General features: G+C 40.5%; 1 protein-coding gene across 4 annotated transcripts in view; it reads left to right on the top strand.

The window, feature by feature from the left end:
• EPHA3 (EPH receptor A3) overlaps nucleotides 1-21,649 on the top strand; it is a 573,384-nt gene that overhangs the window by 496,965 nt on the left and 54,770 nt on the right. For all 4 annotated transcript variants that reach the window (XM_073617000.1, XM_073617002.1, XM_073616999.1 and 1 more), the window contains exons 11-13: nucleotides 4,032-4,217; nucleotides 11,297-11,358; nucleotides 14,590-14,799. In XM_073617000.1, the coding sequence (XP_073473101.1) occupies nucleotides 4,032-4,217; nucleotides 11,297-11,358; nucleotides 14,590-14,799 (458 nt within the window). The remainder of the gene's footprint in view (nucleotides 1-4,031; nucleotides 4,218-11,296; nucleotides 11,359-14,589; nucleotides 14,800-21,649) is intronic.

The raw sequence follows: 21,649 nt of genomic DNA, 5'->3' as shown, positions 1-21,649 counted from the left end.
TTTAGACTGCGTTAGAATGAACATTAACATGAAGAACAAACAATAAAATATGTACCAGTGTTTTTGTTAAAAAAAATTGTATATGGAGAAAAAAAGAAACAGTACAACATAGAAGCAGAAACATAAATGATAAAACACCAATGGCGGAATAAAGAAACAAGAAGCTGAGAAGTAGCGATACAATGGATAGTTTAGGATGGCGAAGGATAGGAATATTGATAACGAAGGATATTAGTTTTGTCAGTTATTGTGAAGGCACTAAAGACTTAAAGTGGATGTAAACCCAATGTCATCCTTTCTAAACTACTGCCATAGTGGTTATCTATAAGGATATACACGCCTCCTGCATGTATCTTTACCTGTCAAATGTCTCCCCTCTGTCTGTTATTAGACCCAAAAACTGCATATTCTGTGGGCGGGTCTGTTGTCTGGAGCTCGGTGGGTGGAGTCGTGATGTCAGTAGACTCCCCGCCTACCTCTACACTCCCCTTGTCAATATGCATTTTCTCCTGTGTATTTCTTACACTGAACTTCTGCTATGATCTCTAACATCCAGTGAAAAGACAGGAAAGTAACCACATGACTTCAGCATACCAAATCATGCTGAGGTGTGGAACAGCCAATCCTTGCAGAGCTGCTGAAGAAAAGGAGTGGGGGAGGGAATTAAAAAATAATGCATGTCTCTTAGGCTAGTGCACGAGATATGCAAATCACCTGTCACTCACAGCAAGAGGGAGGATTTGACAAAGTTTTTGTCAGTTTGTCAAGTTTTATCTCACTGAATAATAAAAGAGGATTGCTCAGAGCTGGATTAACTCTGTGTGGCAAGACTGGGCTCAAATGATAGCAAATCTGATACTCTACAGTATGATATAAAAAAAAAAAGAATTTTTTTTTCAGGTTTACATCCACTTTAAAGAGGAAGTCTCACTTCAATTTACAGTATATTAATGTGATCTGTTCTGATTGAGGGGTAGAAGATTTGTGCTAGGAGGGGGGGGGTTGGGAAGGGGAAGGATTTGAGCTAGAAGAGGGGACATTTTTTGGAGGGAGAATTTTGGCTTGCAAAAGGCTTTTATGGGGTAAGATTAGTGCTGAATTTTTTTAGGGGGGAGAGAGGGGATTCTTGCTGACACATAATGCATATACATTTTTTTTGGGGGGGAGCGCAGTTTGGCATCTTTGCCCTGGGAGCTAGATTACCTTGTCCCAACACTGGGATGGAGGCTTTTTTTAAACTGAAAAAGTCAAGATAGGCAAGTGCTTAGAGATAGAAAAAAAGTGCCATTTGTCTAAGCAGCTGTCTCCTTGATAGCTGCATTGTTGGACAGCCATGGATGAAAGAGAGGTGCCATGTCCAACCCCATAGCTAGCCTTAGACAGCAAAAAGAAAGATGGGACAATGTACTACATGTACTTTATATTCTGGGGAACCAGGGGCAGCCTGTCCATTAAGGGTGCATGGGCGCCACCTCCCCTATCCATGATGCTGCCCCTCCTATCCATGCAACCAGCCCCTTGCAGGACACCGGGTGCATACATTTACAGTGGCAGGGGTGTTTTTTTGAAGCACTGATTAGAGCCAAAGGCTCTAATTGGCTTCAAAATAGAGTGGACTCTGGGCACAGAGAATGCACAGCTATTCTAACACTGCTTCTCCTCCTGGCCAATCAGGAAGCAGGTATGAGACCCGTCACCCAATTGGCTGAAAGGACAGGTGATCCTATTGGATGCCTAGGAGGAGGGGAGGAGACGCACGGCAGAAGCGAGGAGGAGAGGTCACAGGAGCCAGTGCACACTCTCTGTATGCCCGCTGCCAGAATGCATGCTGCACGGATGCCTGCTGCCCAAATGCACACTGCACGGATGTCCACCACCTAGATGTGCCAGACCAGCAGACAGCGAGTGGGTGGGGGAGGGTTGAGGTGCCGCCGGGGGTGGGGTGGGGTGTGGTTGTTTGCCCCCCCCCAAAAAAAACACCAGCCACCTCTGTGGGGAACAGAACACATTAAAATGAAAGTGAGACTTCTCCTTTAAATTGGAATGTCATACTTACAGCTAAAATACATATAAGTTTGGATTTGTAATTTTGGCCAGACATTCTTTTGACACACATACTGTACCTCTGCTGGTCAGTATGATTACCCTGCTACCACCTGGCTTAAAGAAGTGATGCTTTGTTGAACCAGGGCTATGAATTACTTAATCAAGAACATGTGCAAAATCTGCAAAGTTATAATATAGTTAAGCGCCAGGTTTGCATACATGCATTGGATGTCCTATAGGGTTGGCATACCAGCTAGGCAGCTAACATTTTTAGAGCGAGAGACACTCAGAAAGGTCAGAAACGGTAGTCTTCATATTGTATGGGTGATACTCCCGCGCTGTCAGCTGGCGACTAGACTAATCAGCTCGCCACAGCAGGCACCTAGTTAACTGATCCATGACAGATAAATGGGTTAAATGAATAATGATAGTGCTGTGCTGTGAACTCAAGACAGTGCTAAAAATAAACTAAACTAAAGTACAAATGCAGAAAAATTACAGTGTAAATGGCAAACTTTTAAAAAACAAGGTCAAATATAAAATGCTAAAGTGCAAAGTGCAAATAATGTGCAACAGAAGAAAAAAGAAACAATTAGCACAAGGTGGTGATGAAAAACATTATTATGAATGTGAATCAAACAAATATCCAATGAGCCACCCCAGGGCTCAGGTGGTGAATGAACAACAGTCCCAAAAGGGTGAAATAAATGCTTTTACTTCAGTGACACAAAATCAAACAGTCCAGAAGCTGATAAATCTGTGATGTTCCCTTCACCGAAACCTTGAAATAAAGACGGTCGATGCCTGGCCAATCAACTGTAGTGGCACCTGAATGTGCACTAGCCCCTCACCTTACTGCTGTAAGGTTACAGCATAAACTGGATATAATGCCTCAGATCAGGTTCCTCAGAGGTTCCCTCTTTGGATGGATATACCAACAAATCTTTAGGGTACAGCCTCCTCTCCAGTTAGCTTGATGGGGGAGATACAGGTGGAAGAAAGATCCAGAATAGCATAATACAGCTAAAACTTCATTTTTATTCAAAGTACATAGCGTAGGTACACTCACTTGTATAAAAAAATGCTCGGGTAACAATCCACGAGCTGCCAGCTCATTCACTTGCGTCACATCCGGTTTGCCTATTGCTTAAATCCGACGCTTATCATCACATCACGTGATGCATTGTTGAACCAGGGTTTTGAATTACTTAAGAACATGTGCAAAATCGGCAAAGTTCTAATATAGTTAAGCGCCAGGTTTGCATACGTGCTCTGAATGTCCCATAGGGTTGGCATAACAGCTAGGCAGTTAACATTTTCAGAGAGAGAGACACACAGAAAGGTCAGCAATGGTAGTCTTCATATTACTTTGAGTTCAGGTTTCTTTAAGCGTTATGAAGACTATAAAAAAGAACAGGAACAATAAATAAAAACTGGATCTGTCTATACAGCATTTAATCAATTTCCATGTTTATGTCTTCCTGATGCAAGTGAAGCAGAAATAAATAAAATCTCTTTACAAGCTGTATGCAGCATCCCTGTTTTCTTTCTTTTTTTTATTTTAAATTCACCCCCCACCCCTCCACGGTTGAGCTAAAAAAGCATAAATTGGTTCTTTATTGTGGCCAGTAATATTCAAAGCTCTGGGATAGCTGACATCATGTTGATTTTGGAAAGAAACTGTAAATATCAATGTAATAGTAACATTTCAGCTGTCAGTATAAGAAATAACGAAATAAATCAAGCTGAAAATGAAATATTTTTATATCACATCACTGGCGACGTGGTGGGTTGAATGATGTTTTCAAAATGATTAGGTAAAAGGGACGTTGTAGAAATGTTTCTGCCATGTCAACAAATGTTAGTTTCCTGCTAATTCTGTAGAGGAGCTCCTGACATGAATGTACAGCAAGATTTCAGTAGCATCATTAATGTTTTCCATTGCAATTGACTTAAGCTAAGCTCTTTTTGTGCTTTCTATGCAGGAGAGTTTGGTGAGGTGTGTAGCGGACGACTAAAACTACCATCCAAAAAAGAAATCAGTGTGGCAATAAAAACTCTAAAAGTTGGTTACACTGAAAAACAGAGGAGGGATTTCTTGAGTGAAGCCAGCATCATGGGTCAATTTGAGCATCCCAACATTATACGGCTGGAAGGCGTTGTTACTAAAAGTAAGTACCATTATAAAACAACTGTTGGTGCTTGAATTTTACAGGTGAACACTTCATAATATAACCTGTATAAGTAGGGCTTGCCATAAACATTTTGGTTTCTCTCATTCAGCCCTCTGGGCTGAGCAAGAGGAATCCATAGATTCCCCTATCCACACTAAAGAGTGCGAATAGAGGAATACCCCCTGTTGGCTATAGTACTCTGACAGCCCCTACTCCTTCTTCTACCCGAAAAGTCACTGTTCAGATAAAAATCCCCCCCCCATCTCCTTCCATTTTCAGATTAAAGTCTGTAGAGCCTGGTGGTGCCAACAAGGCTACCTACAGAACTAAATCCATTGAAATTTGACCCAGGTGGCTCTATTAGCACCTTCCAGCTCAAGCCGTGTATGGCCAATATACTGTATGTGAATTTATCTGTATATGGTTTCCATGCAGGTAAATTTAAATATTATGATAAACATAGCCATGATTAAGGCCTGAATGGCTGAAACACGTTGGATTTTTACTGGCTGTATTACCCTGTCTAAAATAGATGAGCTGGCATTTCTTTGTGGATTCTGCATCAGTGAGGTTCCAGAGACTTCAAACCAAGGGCACCGGGTTTTGGAGCTGTCTTTAGATTGGAATGGAAGTTGTAGCACCGTTATACTTGTTTTCATTGGGATAAACATAGGTCTATATGCAGACAGAAAAAAGAAAAGAAAAAAAAGAAATGCAATGGACCTCCTTTTTTTTTTTTTTTTTTTAATCATCCCTTTTGTAATGTTTCTAGGGTTCTTCAAGCTATTTGTGTATGTCTTTACCCTAAAGATTCCACTTTATTATGGCTGGTAGAATAGACTCATCTACGAGGGGTCTTCAAAAGGTTTCTGCACTTTTTTATATATATATATATATATATATATATGTATATATATATATATATATATATATATATATATATATATATATATATATATATATATATATATATATATATATATATATGTATATATATAAAACCAAGGTAAATAAATTGTGCAGAAATGTTTTAAATAAACCTCATATTACTGATTACCAGGTAGACTCAGCACATCCCATTGGAAGGATTTTATGTCACTTCCTGTCTGACAGAAAGTTGGGGAGAACCTCTGCAACAGGGATAGACAGCAGTAATAAATGACAGAGGCTCTAACTTTCCTCTGCTCTATTCAAGGATAAAAAGGTTTGGTTGGAGTGGGGCTTTACCACTATTGGAAGAAGGCCTTATTTAAGGCTTTCTCAGACTAGTTTGCACAGTAAAGCTTAAAGTAAAGTAAAGGTTTGGTTTTTTTTTTTGTTTGTTTTTTTTTAATAACAAACATGTTATACTTACCTGCTCTGTGCAAGGGTTTTGCAAAGAACGCCCCAATCCTGATTTTCTAGGGTCCCCCAACAATGCTTCTGGCGCCTCCTCTTTATCGAGTGCTCCCACAGAGAGCCGCATTCCATGGGGGCACTCGTGCAGGTGCGCTTCTGAGTCCTGCTGCTGCATCCATTGACACAGACAGCAGGACTCTGCCCCACCCCTGCGTCATTGGATTTGATTGACAGCAGCAGGAGCCAATGGCTCCCGCTGCTATCAATCTATCCAATAAGGACCCGAGACAGCGGCTGGAGCTGCTGTGCTCATCCCCGTTACGGGAAAGATCGAGCTCAGGTAAGAAAAAGGTGGGCTCTGGGGGGCTGCTGCAGCACAGAAGGTTTTTCACCTTAAGGCATTAAGGTGAAAAACCATGAGGGTTTACAACTCCTTTAATGTTTGTGAGGTCCGGCAGTACATGTTTCAATGCATCCCACTGTTTACTTTTTTCTTTTATTTAAAGTAACACATGGTGACACTTCATTCAAGCCTCCACAAACCAGCATGGTGCATTATGCAGCAGTGTGGTTCCCTGCAGTGCCATCCAGTGCGCAACAGAAAAAGCATTATGGTGTCAACACGATGCATAAGAAAACAGTTTTTTTTAAATGTGCCATTACAGCAATTGCAGTTAATCCAGTGTGGAAAAATAGCAGTTCTGTCACCTTATGTGAACAGTTTTTCTCTATTATTGAACCTGCTTTCCTATTCTAAAAATAGTAAATTCCTGAAAATGCATTTGTTCAGGCCACAAAACGGGTGGTAAAGCAATGCTAACAAGTGAGATCACTTTTCCATCTCGAGAAACAACGCATTTGAGTAAACACAAAGGTTTAGCAAAATGTTCTGACAAATCTACAATTAAGATAACAATCTGTGAATGTCAGAAAAAATAACACAGTGTAATAAAAGATAAGAAGTAAAGAGGTGGGATACAGAATAGGAAAAGCGGAGAAGGAGAGTCACAGAGTTGAGATAATATAATAGTGTTTAGAAAGCTGAGATCCGCATTTAACTACAAGTATTACCCTATGTTTTTTGTGTTTTCTTCTAACTTTCACAGAATGTTATCCTAATTGCAGATTTGCCTAAAAGTGTGTTTAGAGGCATTTTTTTTTTTGCTTTTGGACAAGGTAGGGAAGGATTCGAATCTCTGGCAGGTAATAATTCACTATGCAATATCTGAGAATAAAAACCTGATTTTTCTCAACCACCTCTTAAATTAATTAACAAAAAATCTCAATACATTTAAAAAAATTACTTCAACTCACTGGACTGACTAGAAAAATAGTTTATTATATCAGACATGTACATAGAAAAATGATCAAAATCTAAAAAAAGGTACCAGACCACACTATCTCACCATCTCACTCATACTGATAAAATGCACAGACATCCATCAAACTCTTATTGTAATATATATATATACCGCCAGTGACCATAAACCTGTATATGGGTATATCTATATATAACTTGGTGTTTCTCAAAGGATCATGCATGGGAAGCCCTGATGTAGTCCTTTATATACTGTTGGCATTATTGGCTTGGTAGAGACCTCAGTTTAGATTGGATGTACAAGCAAATGACCATTGTCCAATGTGCAATGTTTGGTGAATATAGTCCAACAAAGTTGTACAGATTGTAATACAGTGGTCTAGAGAATGTTAGTTAATCAAAGTTTATAACAGAAGTCCAGTTTTCCCTTTGGGTCAGCAGAAAGTCCTGTCTGCATAACCATGCTTGAAAATATCAATCAATATACTTTGCAGTCCTCCCTTGCACTGTAGGTAAAGTACTACAACTGTATAGAAAAACGTATCCAAAAAACAATCTTCTGAGGACTCCACTCCACATCCCCAACAGTATAGCATAGGAAGTCCTTGTAAATTCTATAGTTAGGTCACTGTCCCAGCATCCACAAGAAGCATGTATACAGTAATACTTATCAGATCCTGTTGTCTATGGTGGTCTCAGAGCCAAAGGATGTAACATCTATCCTAGAGCAATCCCACCCATACAGATCACTGGTTGGTCATGCTGAGGAGGTGAGACTCTGGCATAATTCTGACCGGTTTTCACCAGTCTCAGCCGGCTGCTTCAGAGGATGTTGGGAATAAGGTTATTTACTTTCTCTTTTATTAATCACTAGAGATTTGTGGAGAGAGGTCAGCACCAAAAGAAAAACATAATATGCAAACGTACCAACATCCCTAAAATTTGTAAGCGAGAAATTTATTAAGAATGGAACTTTAGAGGTACTTCATATTCAAGACAAAGCAATTGAGTAATATAAAAATATAAATCATTTATTCAAAAAACACAGAAAATGATAAAAATATAACTACAGTTACATTCATGATCCTGGATATGCACACCTATCCCAACCCTGACCTAATGAGAGAACTGGAGCTACATATGTGTGGTTCCTATGTCCTAAAGTTTTGACATGTTTCGCCGGGACGGCTTCATCAGGAACAGGACAGAGGCATTCAATTAATAAAAGTTAAAAGGAGAAAATTGTGCGTAACCTTAGGTGTATAAAGAAAGAACAAAACAAAAATTAATTAATACATCACAATACAAAAAGAAAGTTTTTTAACACAGTATAACACTGTACATGCATGGTTCATATTAGTTCATCAAGAAAGAGAGTACCCCCACCCCACCCTCACACCCCCGAAAAAAATAAAATAAACACCCCTCCAAAACAGAGCCCAACCCCCATACCTTAGTAATAGGTCCTGGAGTGAGCACAGAATCAGGACAGCCCCACTGCCTAGACCCCAAACCTGTCCCTAAAGTGTCAGACTTCCCGTAGGGAGGGATGTGGTTTTCAATTTGGTCAAGCAGATAAAGATGCAGCAGTGTCTGCAATGAATTATACATCAGGGTAAAAATGAATCATTTTAGGGGTGAAGGGAGCACCAGTTCATAAACAAATTATAAATGAACTGTACTCACCACACTCCCATAGCTCTGTAAATATAGTGATGTTCATGCCCAGAACTCATACGGACAGGACAGCCAATAAAGGCGTTGGTGTGTTCACTGTATATGAATAACTTGGCGCCATCTACCAAATCTAACAAGACAAATAAACACCTATCAGACACTATATTGCAAGAAAGTCTACAAGCCCCACCCCACAATTTCAAAGTACATAAAGCAATAAACTTCTCACCTCAAAGTGACTAACTCTTGAGCTATTCCAGTCTTTCTCAGACAGCAATACTGGGAAGATACATGGGGATAGCAGGGGATCAAAAAGCCAGATTTCCAAAATTTTCTTTCCTATTCGGAAATCTGTCTTTTTGGCTGCCCTGATTCCTCCCAGCTGTGCTCACTCCAGGACCTATTACTTAGGTAGGGATGTTGGTCTCTGGTTTGGGGGGGGGGTGTTTTTTTTTTATTTTTTCGGGGGTGGGAGGGTGGGGTGGGGGTACTCTCTTTCTTGATGAACTAATATGAACCATGCATGTGCAGTGTTATACTGTGTTAAAAAACTTTCTTTTTGTATTGTGATGTATTAATTAATTTTTGTTTTGTTCTTTCTTTATACACCTAAGGTTATGCATAATTTGCTCCTTTTAACTTTTATTAATTGAATGCCTCCATCCTGTTCCTGATGAAGCCATTCCGGCGAAACATGTCGAAACTTTAGGACGTAGGAACCACACATATGTGACTCCAGTTCTTTCATTGGGTTAGGGTTGGGATAGGTGTGCATACCCTGGACCATGAATATAACTGTAGTCATATTTTTATCATTTTCTGTGTTATTTGAATAAATGATTTATATTTTTATATTGCTCAATTGCTTTGTCTTGAATATGAAGTACCTCTAAAGTCCCATTCTTAATAAATTTCTCGTTTTATTAATCACTCTCTCTTTGTCCTGGTGACCATTGTCACTGAGACTGAAAGGGATGGGAATTCCAAAATTTTGGAATTTCTAGTTTCTAAATGGAAGGCCTCCTCTCATGACAGCTAAGGGGTCCTTTACATTAGCTTTGTCCTCTGAAAAGCAATCCATAGTGGACTGCTTTTAAAAGAATGTTTGACAGACATTGAGGAGGCATTATGTCACCTCCTCACCGCCTGTTTTAACTCTAAAAACTTTGCACATGGTTGCAGGGTATTTATGGCATGGCCCCATACAATTGAATGGGTTGAAGTCAGCGGGCAGCACTGCCAGTCGAACTCGAAAGGGGAATCCATTTTTACCACAGCATGATGTGCCATTTGTAAATTTCCCATCTGCTGCTTTTGCTTGAAGTAATTCTAAAGGCAGAAGGCTTTTACCTTAATGTATTCTCTGAATTAAGGTAAACAACCTTCTGCATGCAGCTGTTCCTAGGCCACCCTTATACATATCTGAGCATGATCTCAATCCAGCTCTAAACCCAAGTGCAGATGCTCTCTCGGCTCTCTCTCTCCTCATTGCTCAGACAGCAGTGGGAGCCATTGCTTCTGCTGCTGTCAATCACAGCCAGTGAGGAGGGAGTGGAAGGTGGGGCCGAGCTGTGCTCTGTGTGTCAATAGACACACAGAGCGCAGGGTGGGAGTGAGCATATATGAGTGTCCCCATAGCAAGCGAATTGCTATGGGGCACTCAGTTGGGGGGAGCCAGGAGAGCCGACGGGGGGAACCAAGAAGAGGAGGATTGGGGCTGCTCTGTGCAAAACCACAGAGCAGGTAAGTATGGCATGATTGTTATTTTAATAATAAAAAAATTGAGCATTTACAATCACAATTACTATGAAGGAGCTGTTGGGTGGGCGGTCAATCATGGCTCAACTGCATATCTTTATACCCCTACCACCCCAACCCGCAAGTGTAAGACTATCCTAAAAGTAAATAAATGACACATGCTAAATTTAAACCCCAAAAAATGGGTTGCTTTTCATATAATTTAACATTTTGCTAAACCTCTGTGGATCAGTACTGCTTTGACCTAAAAGAAGGTGGTAGACCTCCATAAGTTTGTGATGAAAAATTAACTATTGGGTCCTTTTCATATGGGCACCATCTAGTCATTCAGCAGGAAATCCATGAACAGATCTGCTGATGAATCAGGGCAGAATGAGACCGTTGTCATTTTTATGGCATTTGTGTCTGTTCAGTGTTTATCTCCATTTAAAAAACTGAGCTTTCTGGACCATTATTAGATCTATGGGCAGCCGGATGTAAACAGACTTGCATCCAATCCATTATATTTGGGACAGAAAAAAAAAAAAAAGGTTACAGATCTTTTCCATTTTTTGGACTTGGAAGGACTTAGAGGTAATTGTGTGTGAACAGATGCACATCCATTTACTTTTGCTTGCCAATAGACTAACATGACTATCAGACTATCACTTCTGATCAGATCCCCCTGAAAAACTGACAGGCTGACCTGATTAGACCGCTCACGTGAGATGGGCTTTAGGGCAAATTTTAAAAAAGTATCACATGCGATGCTTAAAAAAAGTATTTGTTACATATGCTCTAATATATTTACATTCATTTCATTTCATTTCATTTTACCCATTCACAGGAACAAATAGGAAGAGCAAAATTGTGCCATCGCAGACAGCAGAACATCAACGACACATAGTGAAATGCAGATACAAATGTATTTATAGTTCTTACAACGGCAGCAAAAAATAAAATGCATTTGATGTGCAAATAATTTTCATTTTTAAAAATGTTTCAGGCAAACCGGTGATGATTGTGACAGAATACATGGAAAACGGCTCTCTGGACACTTTTTTGCGAGTAAGTTATGGCTACATCATATTATATGTGCTCCTAGCATGTATACATCAGACAGAATATCATTGCTTTGAACTGCCCAGCCTCTTATTCTTCTCTAGGACTGAATTCACACTGTGGAGTTGTGGTAACATGGGTGGCAATGCACATGATTCATGTTGGTGTCCTGTAGTGCTGTTTATTTTGAATGGTACCCCAACACACCTTTTTGACACCCCTGCATTGCACTGCGATGCATGGTAAATATCTACCATGTGTTTTGGGTTTCTTTTTTTTTTTTTTTTTTTTTTTTACTCAATCTGTTTTTATTGAGAGTTTCAATAAAGATTGGGGTATGGGATACAGAAGAAAAGAGGGTAAAATAAAATGATCCAGATTTACATGTTTAATACATGAATGGAGGGGGGGGGGGTAGTGTAACATTAAATATGCTTTTGTAAACAGAATTACAATGACAGATGATCAAGAACATATAACCTTTTTTGAGTCCTATGAAACTCCCATCCAATAAAAATACCTCAGAAAGATAATTGACCCAGTGTCTATATTATTATTATTATTAATATACCAGATTTATACAGTGCCAACAGTTTGTGCAGTGTTTTACATTCTAAAGGGAGACAGTACAATCAACTCAATAGTTAAAAGAAAGTACAGCAGGATCAAAAAGCTGGTTGAATAATAGCAATGGCCAGCAATGGCAAGTAGTACCGACTCACCAGTATATATGGTGGTGCCCCCCCCCCCCCCCCCACAACTCCTGAACACACAAACAATATCAAACAAAACAATTTGGAAGGAGCCCAGAATGAGTTCAAGAAGGGGAGAAGAGGATGGGGCAAACAGTGGTCTCTCCTTTAAATATACCGTAAACTTTATTGGGTATCAAAAATTGAAAAATATAGTAGGCTATACACAAGGTAATACAATTGACAACGTTGTCATTTTAAGAACACACCCAGGTTCACAGCCAAATCCACATGCATGCATACCAACACAATTCAATTCAAATGATCAAACAAATGGTAACGATCAGGTCAGAGTGAGTACTAGGAAACATCAGTGGTGTCGGCCCATAGTCGGCCAGTCAACACACTGTTGACATCTAGATTCACTATTCGCCCAATTAGCCACCAATAACAGAAATAGTAAACTCAACACTATAGATGTTTGTTACTCCACAGAAAGTCTAATGGATAAGAAAGCGTTGGGAGCAATTGACCTAAGCACTAGTGGTTATGCATAGCTATAAGTCTGGGCTGAGCAGTTACCAGTACAATTAAGCCTGGTACATACGGGGCACATATCGGCCTGTGTGCATACCAGGCTGTCCGACAGAATCCAAACAAATGGCCAGCTTTTGTCAAACAGGTATGATGGGAAATCAGCATCCAGTCGTCATTTGACCCATACTGGAAGCCAATGGCTGCAAGTGCTGACCGGTGTGTTCTGGCAGGGGGGCAATTCCCCTGTCAGAGCACAATAGCTCAGCGGGGAGATCGCTGAACTAACAACCAGCATCTGACTAAGGATCGGGTTCTATTCTGCTCTGATTCATCAGCAGATCAGTGCATGGATCCCCTGCTGAATTACCAGATGGGGCCCATGTGAAAAGAAGCTAATAGTTAATGTTTCATGACAAACTTATGGAGGTCTACCCCCTGGCCGGATCGGCATCTGACCAGCGCTGGCAGCCAATGGCTGCCAGCGCTGACTGGTGTGTTCTGGCGGAGGAGGCTCGGATTGTGTCAGAACACAATAGCTCAGCACCTACCGAGCTCCTCAGTTTTGTTTTTCCATCCCGCTGGGCTGAACAAAAAAAAAGACTCTTACCAGGCATTACAATACAATAAAATGCAAAAGGGTTAAGAGGTGCCCTGCTCATAAGAGCTTACAAACTAATAGGGTGGGGCAAGTGATACAAAAGGTAATAACTGTGGGGGATGAGCTGATGGAAGAGTTCAGTTGTTACTTGGGGGCGGGACAGGCTCCTCTGAAGAGACAAGTTATCAGGGATCGCCTAAAGGTGGCCAGAGTAGGAGATAGGCTATACAAATGTGTTTTGATTCATGCTAAATCAACCAAAATTTGGGCTGCGGATGCCCTATTTGTGCCAGATGAAAAGTTGTTGACCAATCAGCAGCTGCATTCAATCAGATTCAATCTGTTCAGGTATTCTGGTAGTCACCAGAGTCAGCTGCCAGAATGCAATGGCCAACAGGGGAAATGCATCCATTCATGCTGTTCAGCAAGGATACAGAAATTTTGTTAGGCCCGCAGGCTGAACGAAGAAAATCTCCGTATGTGTATGGCTGGCTTTAGGCAGTCCCTTTAAATGAATGGACTCCAGAACAACATACTCAAAGAGGTGCTGGAAACTTTTAGACTTGCTTGTGTAGTCTGATAAAGGAAAACCTCAAACAAGCTCAATGAACACCCAAACCGTAGAAATGCAAAAACGAGTGCCAGACCAGAGTCCAAGATCATTTTGGTTATTGTTAAAAAAAAGTCATATAAAAATAGCCAATGCGTTTCAGGGGCAATACCACTCCTTCTTCATTAGGGCTCAACACAGGATAAAACTTGGATGGACTCCAAAAGAAAACAGTGACTTCATAGATCTACATTAGAACCAGTATTGAACTCTCCTCATAGAGGAACATTGTAACAGCAGATGCTGAATAGCAATGGACTTCTTCATCTGATTTTGTCTGATGTTCCTTTCTGTATTTTTATCATTTAAATCAATAGGCTACCATAACACAATGCATGTTAACCCACAGCATAAACCATGTTTATTAAATGGAATGCACCAATGTAAGTCAGCTCTAATATCCAACCACAGCATCACACAAAAAAATTATGCCATTGTGCTAGGATAGAGGTTTTCAATGTATTTATTTCAACTTAACTACTGTAAGTAACTATGTTTGTGAGCAATCTCACTGTTACAGCTACACTGATGGAATATTGCAGTGTATATGTGCAGGGTATTGCTGATACTAATAATATTACAACAGCCGGTATTGTACATGCTGCCAATTTTTTTTCCCTAACAGATCCTAAAATAATATACTGCTCAGCATCTAGTAAATTAAGTATAATTATCCTAGTAAATCAACAAACATATGTGGTAATCATACCCAGGAATGTCATCGATAATTTCTATCCAGTACTCAACAATAATTTAATGGCCAATTAGTATCTGAGTCGTGTACTTGACATTCTTTGCAGAAACATGATGCTCAATTTACAGTCATCCAGCTGGTGGGTATGCTTCGCGGCATTGCATCTGGCATGAAATATCTCTCGGATATGGGTTACGTCCATCGTGACTTGGCAGCACGCAATATACTTATCAACAGTAACCTGGTCTGCAAAGTGTCCGACTTTGGATTGTCCCGTGTTCTGGAGGATGACCCGGAGGCAGCGTACACAACCAGGGTGAGAAAGACTTTATATAACAATGTATTATATTGGATGAGGACAACCCAAAGAATTCACTTGTCTTGACAAAATTGGCTCTAGTATATACAGTATATACTTCTGTTACTGTGGTAAGGGCATACGGCTGTAATTTGATTGGCTCCTTGTGTTCTGCACAGCCAGCTACACAGTCCTTGTACTTATTATCCGTGTCATAGTGAAAATTAAAGTACATTTATTTTGTTTTGTTATTTTGTTTAATTATGCTTTTAGGTTTAACTAAAGTTCTTTTTTAGATTTGAGTAATGAGGAGATAGAATCACTATCAGTTTTTTTTTTTTCTATCTTTGTTCCTGTTAGGGAGAATCACTCACTCTGCCATTACAACTGTGTAAGAGGGGATTTCCCTCACATTAAAAAGATTTCCCCTCACTTCCTGTTGAATCTGTAGGACAGGAAGTGAAGAAAAATTGCCCTAATGAGACAAAGATGGCAAAAAATAAATAACAAAGTTACAGAGATTTTTAACCCTCATCTGCTTTATACAAAAGTTTTGATATATGGGACGTTAAGACAAACGCTTATATAAGGCAGACAATTGGGGGTCTATTTATATATGTTTTCACACAACTTTCACTCAGAATTCCCACATTTTTCTAATTGGGTCAAAAGTGTGAATCCTGGGTAAAAGTAATAAGAATCGTGTGTGAACGCATTTATACATTAACCTCTTAAAGTGTAAAGCTGAGTATACACTGATAGAAATTCCCTGCAGAACCAGCCAAATTTCAAACAGTGTCTGGCAGTCCCCATTTGACAAAAGTTGATTGTTTGATCGACTTCAGTAGAAGGGATATACTGGAAATGTTTTCTTGATCAGCAGCTGCAACCAATTGGCCACAACCACTGATCAATTTATTCTGACAACAGTGGGTGTCGCTGTCAGAATACAATGTAGGGGGGATTCCTCCATCCATGCACTGGCTGAACAAAAAATAGTAATAGTGTATGTCTAGCTACATAGAGAGCAATACAATACTTTTTTTGGTAGGGTAGAGGAAGACTAGAATCCGTTTTCTTTTTTTTTTGCAGTTTGTGTCCCTTTTCCTCATTTTGTTTCCCTGTTGATCCAGCCCTGGGCATTCATGGCTAAATTCACTAAGGGCCCTTTCACACTGGGGCGGGGGCGGCGTCGGCGGTAAAGCGCCGCTACTGTAAGCGGCGCTTTACCGTCGTTATTCGGCCACTAGCGTGGCGGTTTTACCCCCGCTAACGGCCGAGAAAGGGTTAAAAACCACCGTAAAGCGCCTCTGCAGAGGCGCTTTGCCGACGGTATAGCCGCGCCGTCCCATTGATTTCAATGGGCAGGAGCGGTAAAGGAGCGGTATACACTCCGCTCCTTCACCACTCCGAAGATGCTTCTAGCAGGACTTTTTTTCCCGTCCTGCTAGCGCGAGGGCTTTCACACTGGAATCAAAGCAGCGGCACTTTCGGGTCGGTTTGCAGGCGCTATTATTAGCGCAATGGCTCCTGCAAACTGCCCCAGTGTGAAAGGACCCTAACGGAGGTGGAGAATAGTCAGAATAATCTTCAAGAAGTGTCTTTTTTCTGCCTTGTTTGGTGGTCTGTACAGTTGAAAAGCAGTCCTTCATATAAAGTATACTGTAAACCATCTCCAATAACTCCTTCTAAATGTAGTCTTTTTAAAATATTCACATGATGCAAGGGATGGCGCTTGTACAAAAACACATAATCATTTAGGTATGTGTAGATATGCATAGGGCAGCGTGATGTCTAAATGTCTATAGGGTTCAATGGCATGAGGGGCCCCAGAAGATGCAGGTGACATCAGACATTAGACACTCTCTTAAATGATCATTTACTCCATCCTCATGGAAGATATCTATTCTGCATAATAAAACAAAAAAGTAGTGCTCCAGTGCTAGACGTATCAGATCTTGGTTATCAAGCTACCAAGTAGTAATATATTTATGTTTCATCATGGCTTTTTGTGCGGCAGAACGTCCTGGCATACCTTTTTATGCAGTTCCATTTATGGCAACCCCAGAGTCCATATGGTTCTCACTGCCCCCTTTTTAAATCCAGAATACATGTAACTGAGACTCATGTAACTTAGACACAAAGTATAGCTATATAATGTGTGGAAGGTTCTCACAGTCTGTCTGTGTCCCTACTGGTGAGATTCACCCACTGTATTTATCCTGGTTACCATTGTCATTGGGACAGAAAATGATCATATGTATCAGATGTCGCCAATACAGAAAAAGAGGGAAAATCTTTCAATGGGGACACCATCTCCCAACGCTTAGTGGAGATTTCCTTTCACTTCCTGTTGAAAAAAATGAAGGGAAATCACCTCAATGGGGCATAAAAAAGCAAGAATGCTTTTTATGCTCTATCCAAAACTAAAAGTAAAACAGGTCTAGCCTCTTCAGCTCCAGAAGATTTACCCCCCCCCCCCTTCATGACCAGGCCAATTTTTTTACGATATGGCACTACGTTACTTTATCTAACAATTGCGCGGTCGCGCACGCTGTACCCAAATAGAATTGATTACCTTTTTTCCAACAAATAGAGCTGAGCTTTCTTTTGGTGGTATTTGATCACCTCTGTGGTTTTTACTTTTTGCGCTATAACCAAAAAAATTACAGACAATTTTGAAAAAAAAAAAACAATACTTTCTACTTTCTGCTATACAACACACCAAATAAAAAATGTAAAAAATCAAATTTCTTCATCAGTTTAGGCCAATATGTATTCTGCTACATATTTCTGGTAAAAAATCCTAATAAGCGTATATTAATTGGTTTGCGTAAAAGTTATAGCATCTACAAACCATGGGATTTTTTAATGGAATTTTTATTTATTTATTTTTACTTGTAATAGTGGCGATCAGCACCTTTTAGTGGGACTGCAACATTGCAATGGATAAATTGGACACTAAGTGACACTTTTGAAACTTTTTTGGGGACCAATGACACTAATACAGTGAATAGTGCTAAAAAATATGCACTGTCAATGTACTAATGACACTGGCAGGGAAGGGGTTAATATCAGGGGCAATCAAAATGTTAAATGTATCCCTAGGGAATGCTTGCTAACTGTGTGGGGGGTGCTTTAACTGTGGTAAACCAGAGATCCGTGTTCCTGCTTAACAGAAACACAGGATCTCTATCTTCCCTACTAACAGAATGTCGATCTGCCTTGTTTACATCATGAAGAATCGGCAGGTCTGCTAATTGGCTTCTGCTGTGTCCAATCACAGCAGGAGCGGGTCGCCGGTGTCGCGCATGCGTACTTCAGACCCGGAAGGGCAGAATCACTTACTTGTACGTGACTCTGCACACGGGAGCCGCCTCCCCGCAGTAAATGTACGTTGGGCAGTCGGCAAGGGGTTAATGTAATATTAAACTTATATTGAGCACAATATAATAATAATTCCACAGTAAACTATTTGTTAAAATTCTTACCCAAGCACTTGCAACTTTCCACCTTTACAGCTTTCAATGCTACTGTCTCCTTCTCTGAACTTCTGGTCTTCACAGGAAATAATTAACAATAAATAGTGCAGTCTGGAGTCAGTCTGTTAGCTCTGAGAAGGCATGGAGGAGGAGGGAGGGGCAGAGGAGTGCCTTGTCATTCTAGGCTCCTGGGCCGTATGTTTCTATTGATGCACACCAGCCTAAACTGGAACAACAAGGATTAAAAGATAAGGAAGCTGCATACCCAGTAAGTGACTAAATCAGCTCCTGAAAGTGCCTAAAATAAGCCATAAAACTACAATACTTGCTTCTAACTGTACCACCCTTCTAGTTAGGTTGCTAGAATGTTAGGCAAATAGTGCTTTTTGGCTCCTCTGTAATCAGTAGAGCAGCTGCTGATTGATTTGGGCTGTTCTGTGGTTCACAGGCTGCAGGTTTGATTATTCCCCCCCTGCATTCTAGACATTTCTAGACCATAGTAAGCTAAAAAGTCAAATAAGCAGTCTGAATATTTATGGGATTTCAGCCAATCCCTGGGGGGGGGTGCACCCAGTAGGTGGATGAAGATCACATAAATAGTCGGATGCTTTGAGCAGCCCAGTTCTTGTGCTGATGGAGGCTGCAGGTTTGATTATCCCCTTGCATTCTAGACATTTCTAGAACATAGTGAGCTAGAAAGTCAAACAGCGGTCCGAATATTAATAGGACTTCAGCCAATCCTTGGGGAGGTGCACCTAGTATTTGGCTGAAGATTACATAAATAGTCTGAGGCTTGGAGCAGCCAAGTTCTTGTTCTATTGGAGGAGTTCCTAGCCTGAGGGGCTCTGCCCCTCTGAGCAGACTGCTGGAGTTTGCTGCATGTTCATCAAGGTCCCAGCTGTGGCATAGCTAGGGGGTCTACTTATAAGAGCATTTTCTGGAGCTAATTGAAGCTAATTGAAGGATTTCACCTAAGGAGCTGGTCTGGGGAGCTCACTGAAGAGTGCCTGGTGGAGGTTAGAAAGGGTCTGGCTGTGCTGTGGCATTGTGAGCTTTAACCAGTGAAGAGTGTCCGGTGGATACTGGAAGGAGACATCTGGTGATCCTGTGACATTGTGAGTACTGACCTGAGCTCAGGGTTCTAGGGACTGTGTGACCCCATCCCAGTTATTCAAAATCCTAAAAGGTTACCCACCTATACTGATTGCTAAGCCAGAATGAGTGAACTGTTGCTTTGTGTCTGGCTGCCTCTGCACTATTCTTGGGAAAGAATTGGCAAACTTACAGTGGCTCCTTTGGGGGTAGTGCTACGTTTTATTTATTGCAAAATGCTTTCATAAATCCTATTAGATGTAACCTAGCCAAGGGACATAGTTGCCGGACAATTGCCCCCTAGCCAGCCCTCATCTAATGTATAGACAAGTAAGCTTTGTTCCTACCCTGTATGTCGTGTACGCTTTCTGTTCTGGACGCCTTGATTCCAGATCGTGGATTTTATTTCACAAAACACTCATAATCTGCTCTTTGTTACATCATGTTCAATATCTGTGAACAGGTCTGTCCTGTGCTGAATTTATAGCTGGAAGGCATCCACACCGACCAAACAGCCCAGGCCTTGTACTGGAAAAACACACAAACAAATTCCAGCTTTGCGATCCAACTCAAAAATCAATAAGTGAAGTATGGCAAGGGAATAATACACACACAAGACAGGTCCAGGTGTTACGTTCCAGATCTTAGATCTGGAAAATAAACACAAGGACCAGGTGTCCAAGTTTTGTTCCTGCTGTCGTTAAAGAAAAGTCCCAACAACAGAACGTCTATTTTAGTGGCATAGTTTCACTAAAAGAAAAAAAAAAAGGGGATTTAAAGGAACGATTTTCAATAAAGTGCATAATGCTTTTAAAGTGAAACTCCACTTTTCTATGTCAGTTACATAGTTAGTCAGGTTCAAAAAAGACACAAGTCCATCTAGTTAAACCATAAAAAAAATCAATAAATAAATAAAATAAAAAAAAATCAATAAAATAAAAAAATATCAGGAAATACAAATAAAAATTACAGATATTTCCGAAGTGCACATAGGTTTTATTGACCACTTCAGCCCCGGACCATTTGGCTGGCCAAAGACCAGAGCACTTTTTGCGATTCGGCACTGCATCGCTTTAACTGACAAACAAAATTGACGTCCTTTTTTCCCCACAAATAGAGATTTCTTTTGGTGGTTATTGATCACCTCTGCGGTTTTTATTTTTTGCAATATAAACAAAAAAATGCGATAAAATTGAAAAAAAATGCATTATTTTTTACTTTTTGCTATAATAAATAGCCACAAAAAATATATGAAAAAACATTTTTTTTCCTCAGTTTAGGCCGATACGTATTCTTCTACATGTTTTTGGTAAAAAAAATTGCAATAAGCATTTATTGATTGGTTTGCGCAAAAGTTATAGCGTCTACAAAATAAGGGATAGTTTTATGGCATTTTCATTAATATATTTTTTTTACTAGTATTGGCGGCGTTTAGTGATTTTTATCATGACTGCAATATTATGGCGAACAGATCGAACACTTTTGGCGCCATTCACATTTATACAACAATCAGTCAAATAAAAATGCATTGATTACTGTGTAAATGTGACTGGCAGTGAAGGGGTTAACCACTAGGGGGCGCTGTAGGGGTTAAGTGTGTCCTAGGGAGTGATTCTAACTGTGAGGGGGATGGGCTATGTGTGACATGACACTGATCACCGCTCCCGATTACAGAGAGCGGTGATCAGTGTCAGTGTCACTAGGCAGAACGGGGAAATGCTTGTTTACATCAGCATTTCCCCGTTCTTCCTCTTCGTGAGACGATTGTGGGTATCCCCGCCCGTGGACATAGAGTCCGTGGGACACGCGATCACACTCGCGTTGCTCGTGGCGGCGTGTGCGCTTCTTAAAGGGCAACGCTTCTTAAAGGGCAACGCACAGGTACGTTAATATGCCTGTATGTGCCCTTCTGCCGACGTATATCAGGGGTTAATATGACACTAAATGATATTGTTCTCTATATGACATTAGATAATCCTTATTCTCCAAAAATAAGCCATACACATCCACTATTTAATGGCCCTGTAATCTATATTTCAGTAATTCATTGCTTATTGTGTTTTTCTGCCTCCTTGTAATGTCCTCCGTGAGCTCCTGAACGTTTCCTTTTCTCTCTCACTTTTTGTTTGTTTGGCATGAGCCGTGCAGGTCATGTGTACTATTCTATGCACACTATAAATCCTTCCTCATCTTTGCCCCCATTTGGTCTCTGCAGTCAGCAGCAGAGAGGAGGACAGAACTCCTCCTACAGATCCTGCACCTCTCTGTGCAGCCGCAGAAACCCTTTATCTCCA

The sequence above is a fragment of the Aquarana catesbeiana genome, linkage group LG02 (assembly GCF_042186555.1).
Source record: "Aquarana catesbeiana isolate 2022-GZ linkage group LG02, ASM4218655v1, whole genome shotgun sequence".
In the NCBI taxonomy this organism is placed as follows: domain Eukaryota; kingdom Metazoa; phylum Chordata; class Amphibia; order Anura; family Ranidae; genus Aquarana; species Aquarana catesbeiana.
Note: the sequence above shows the minus strand (reverse complement) of the source record. Positions and strands in the feature narration are given on the sequence as shown.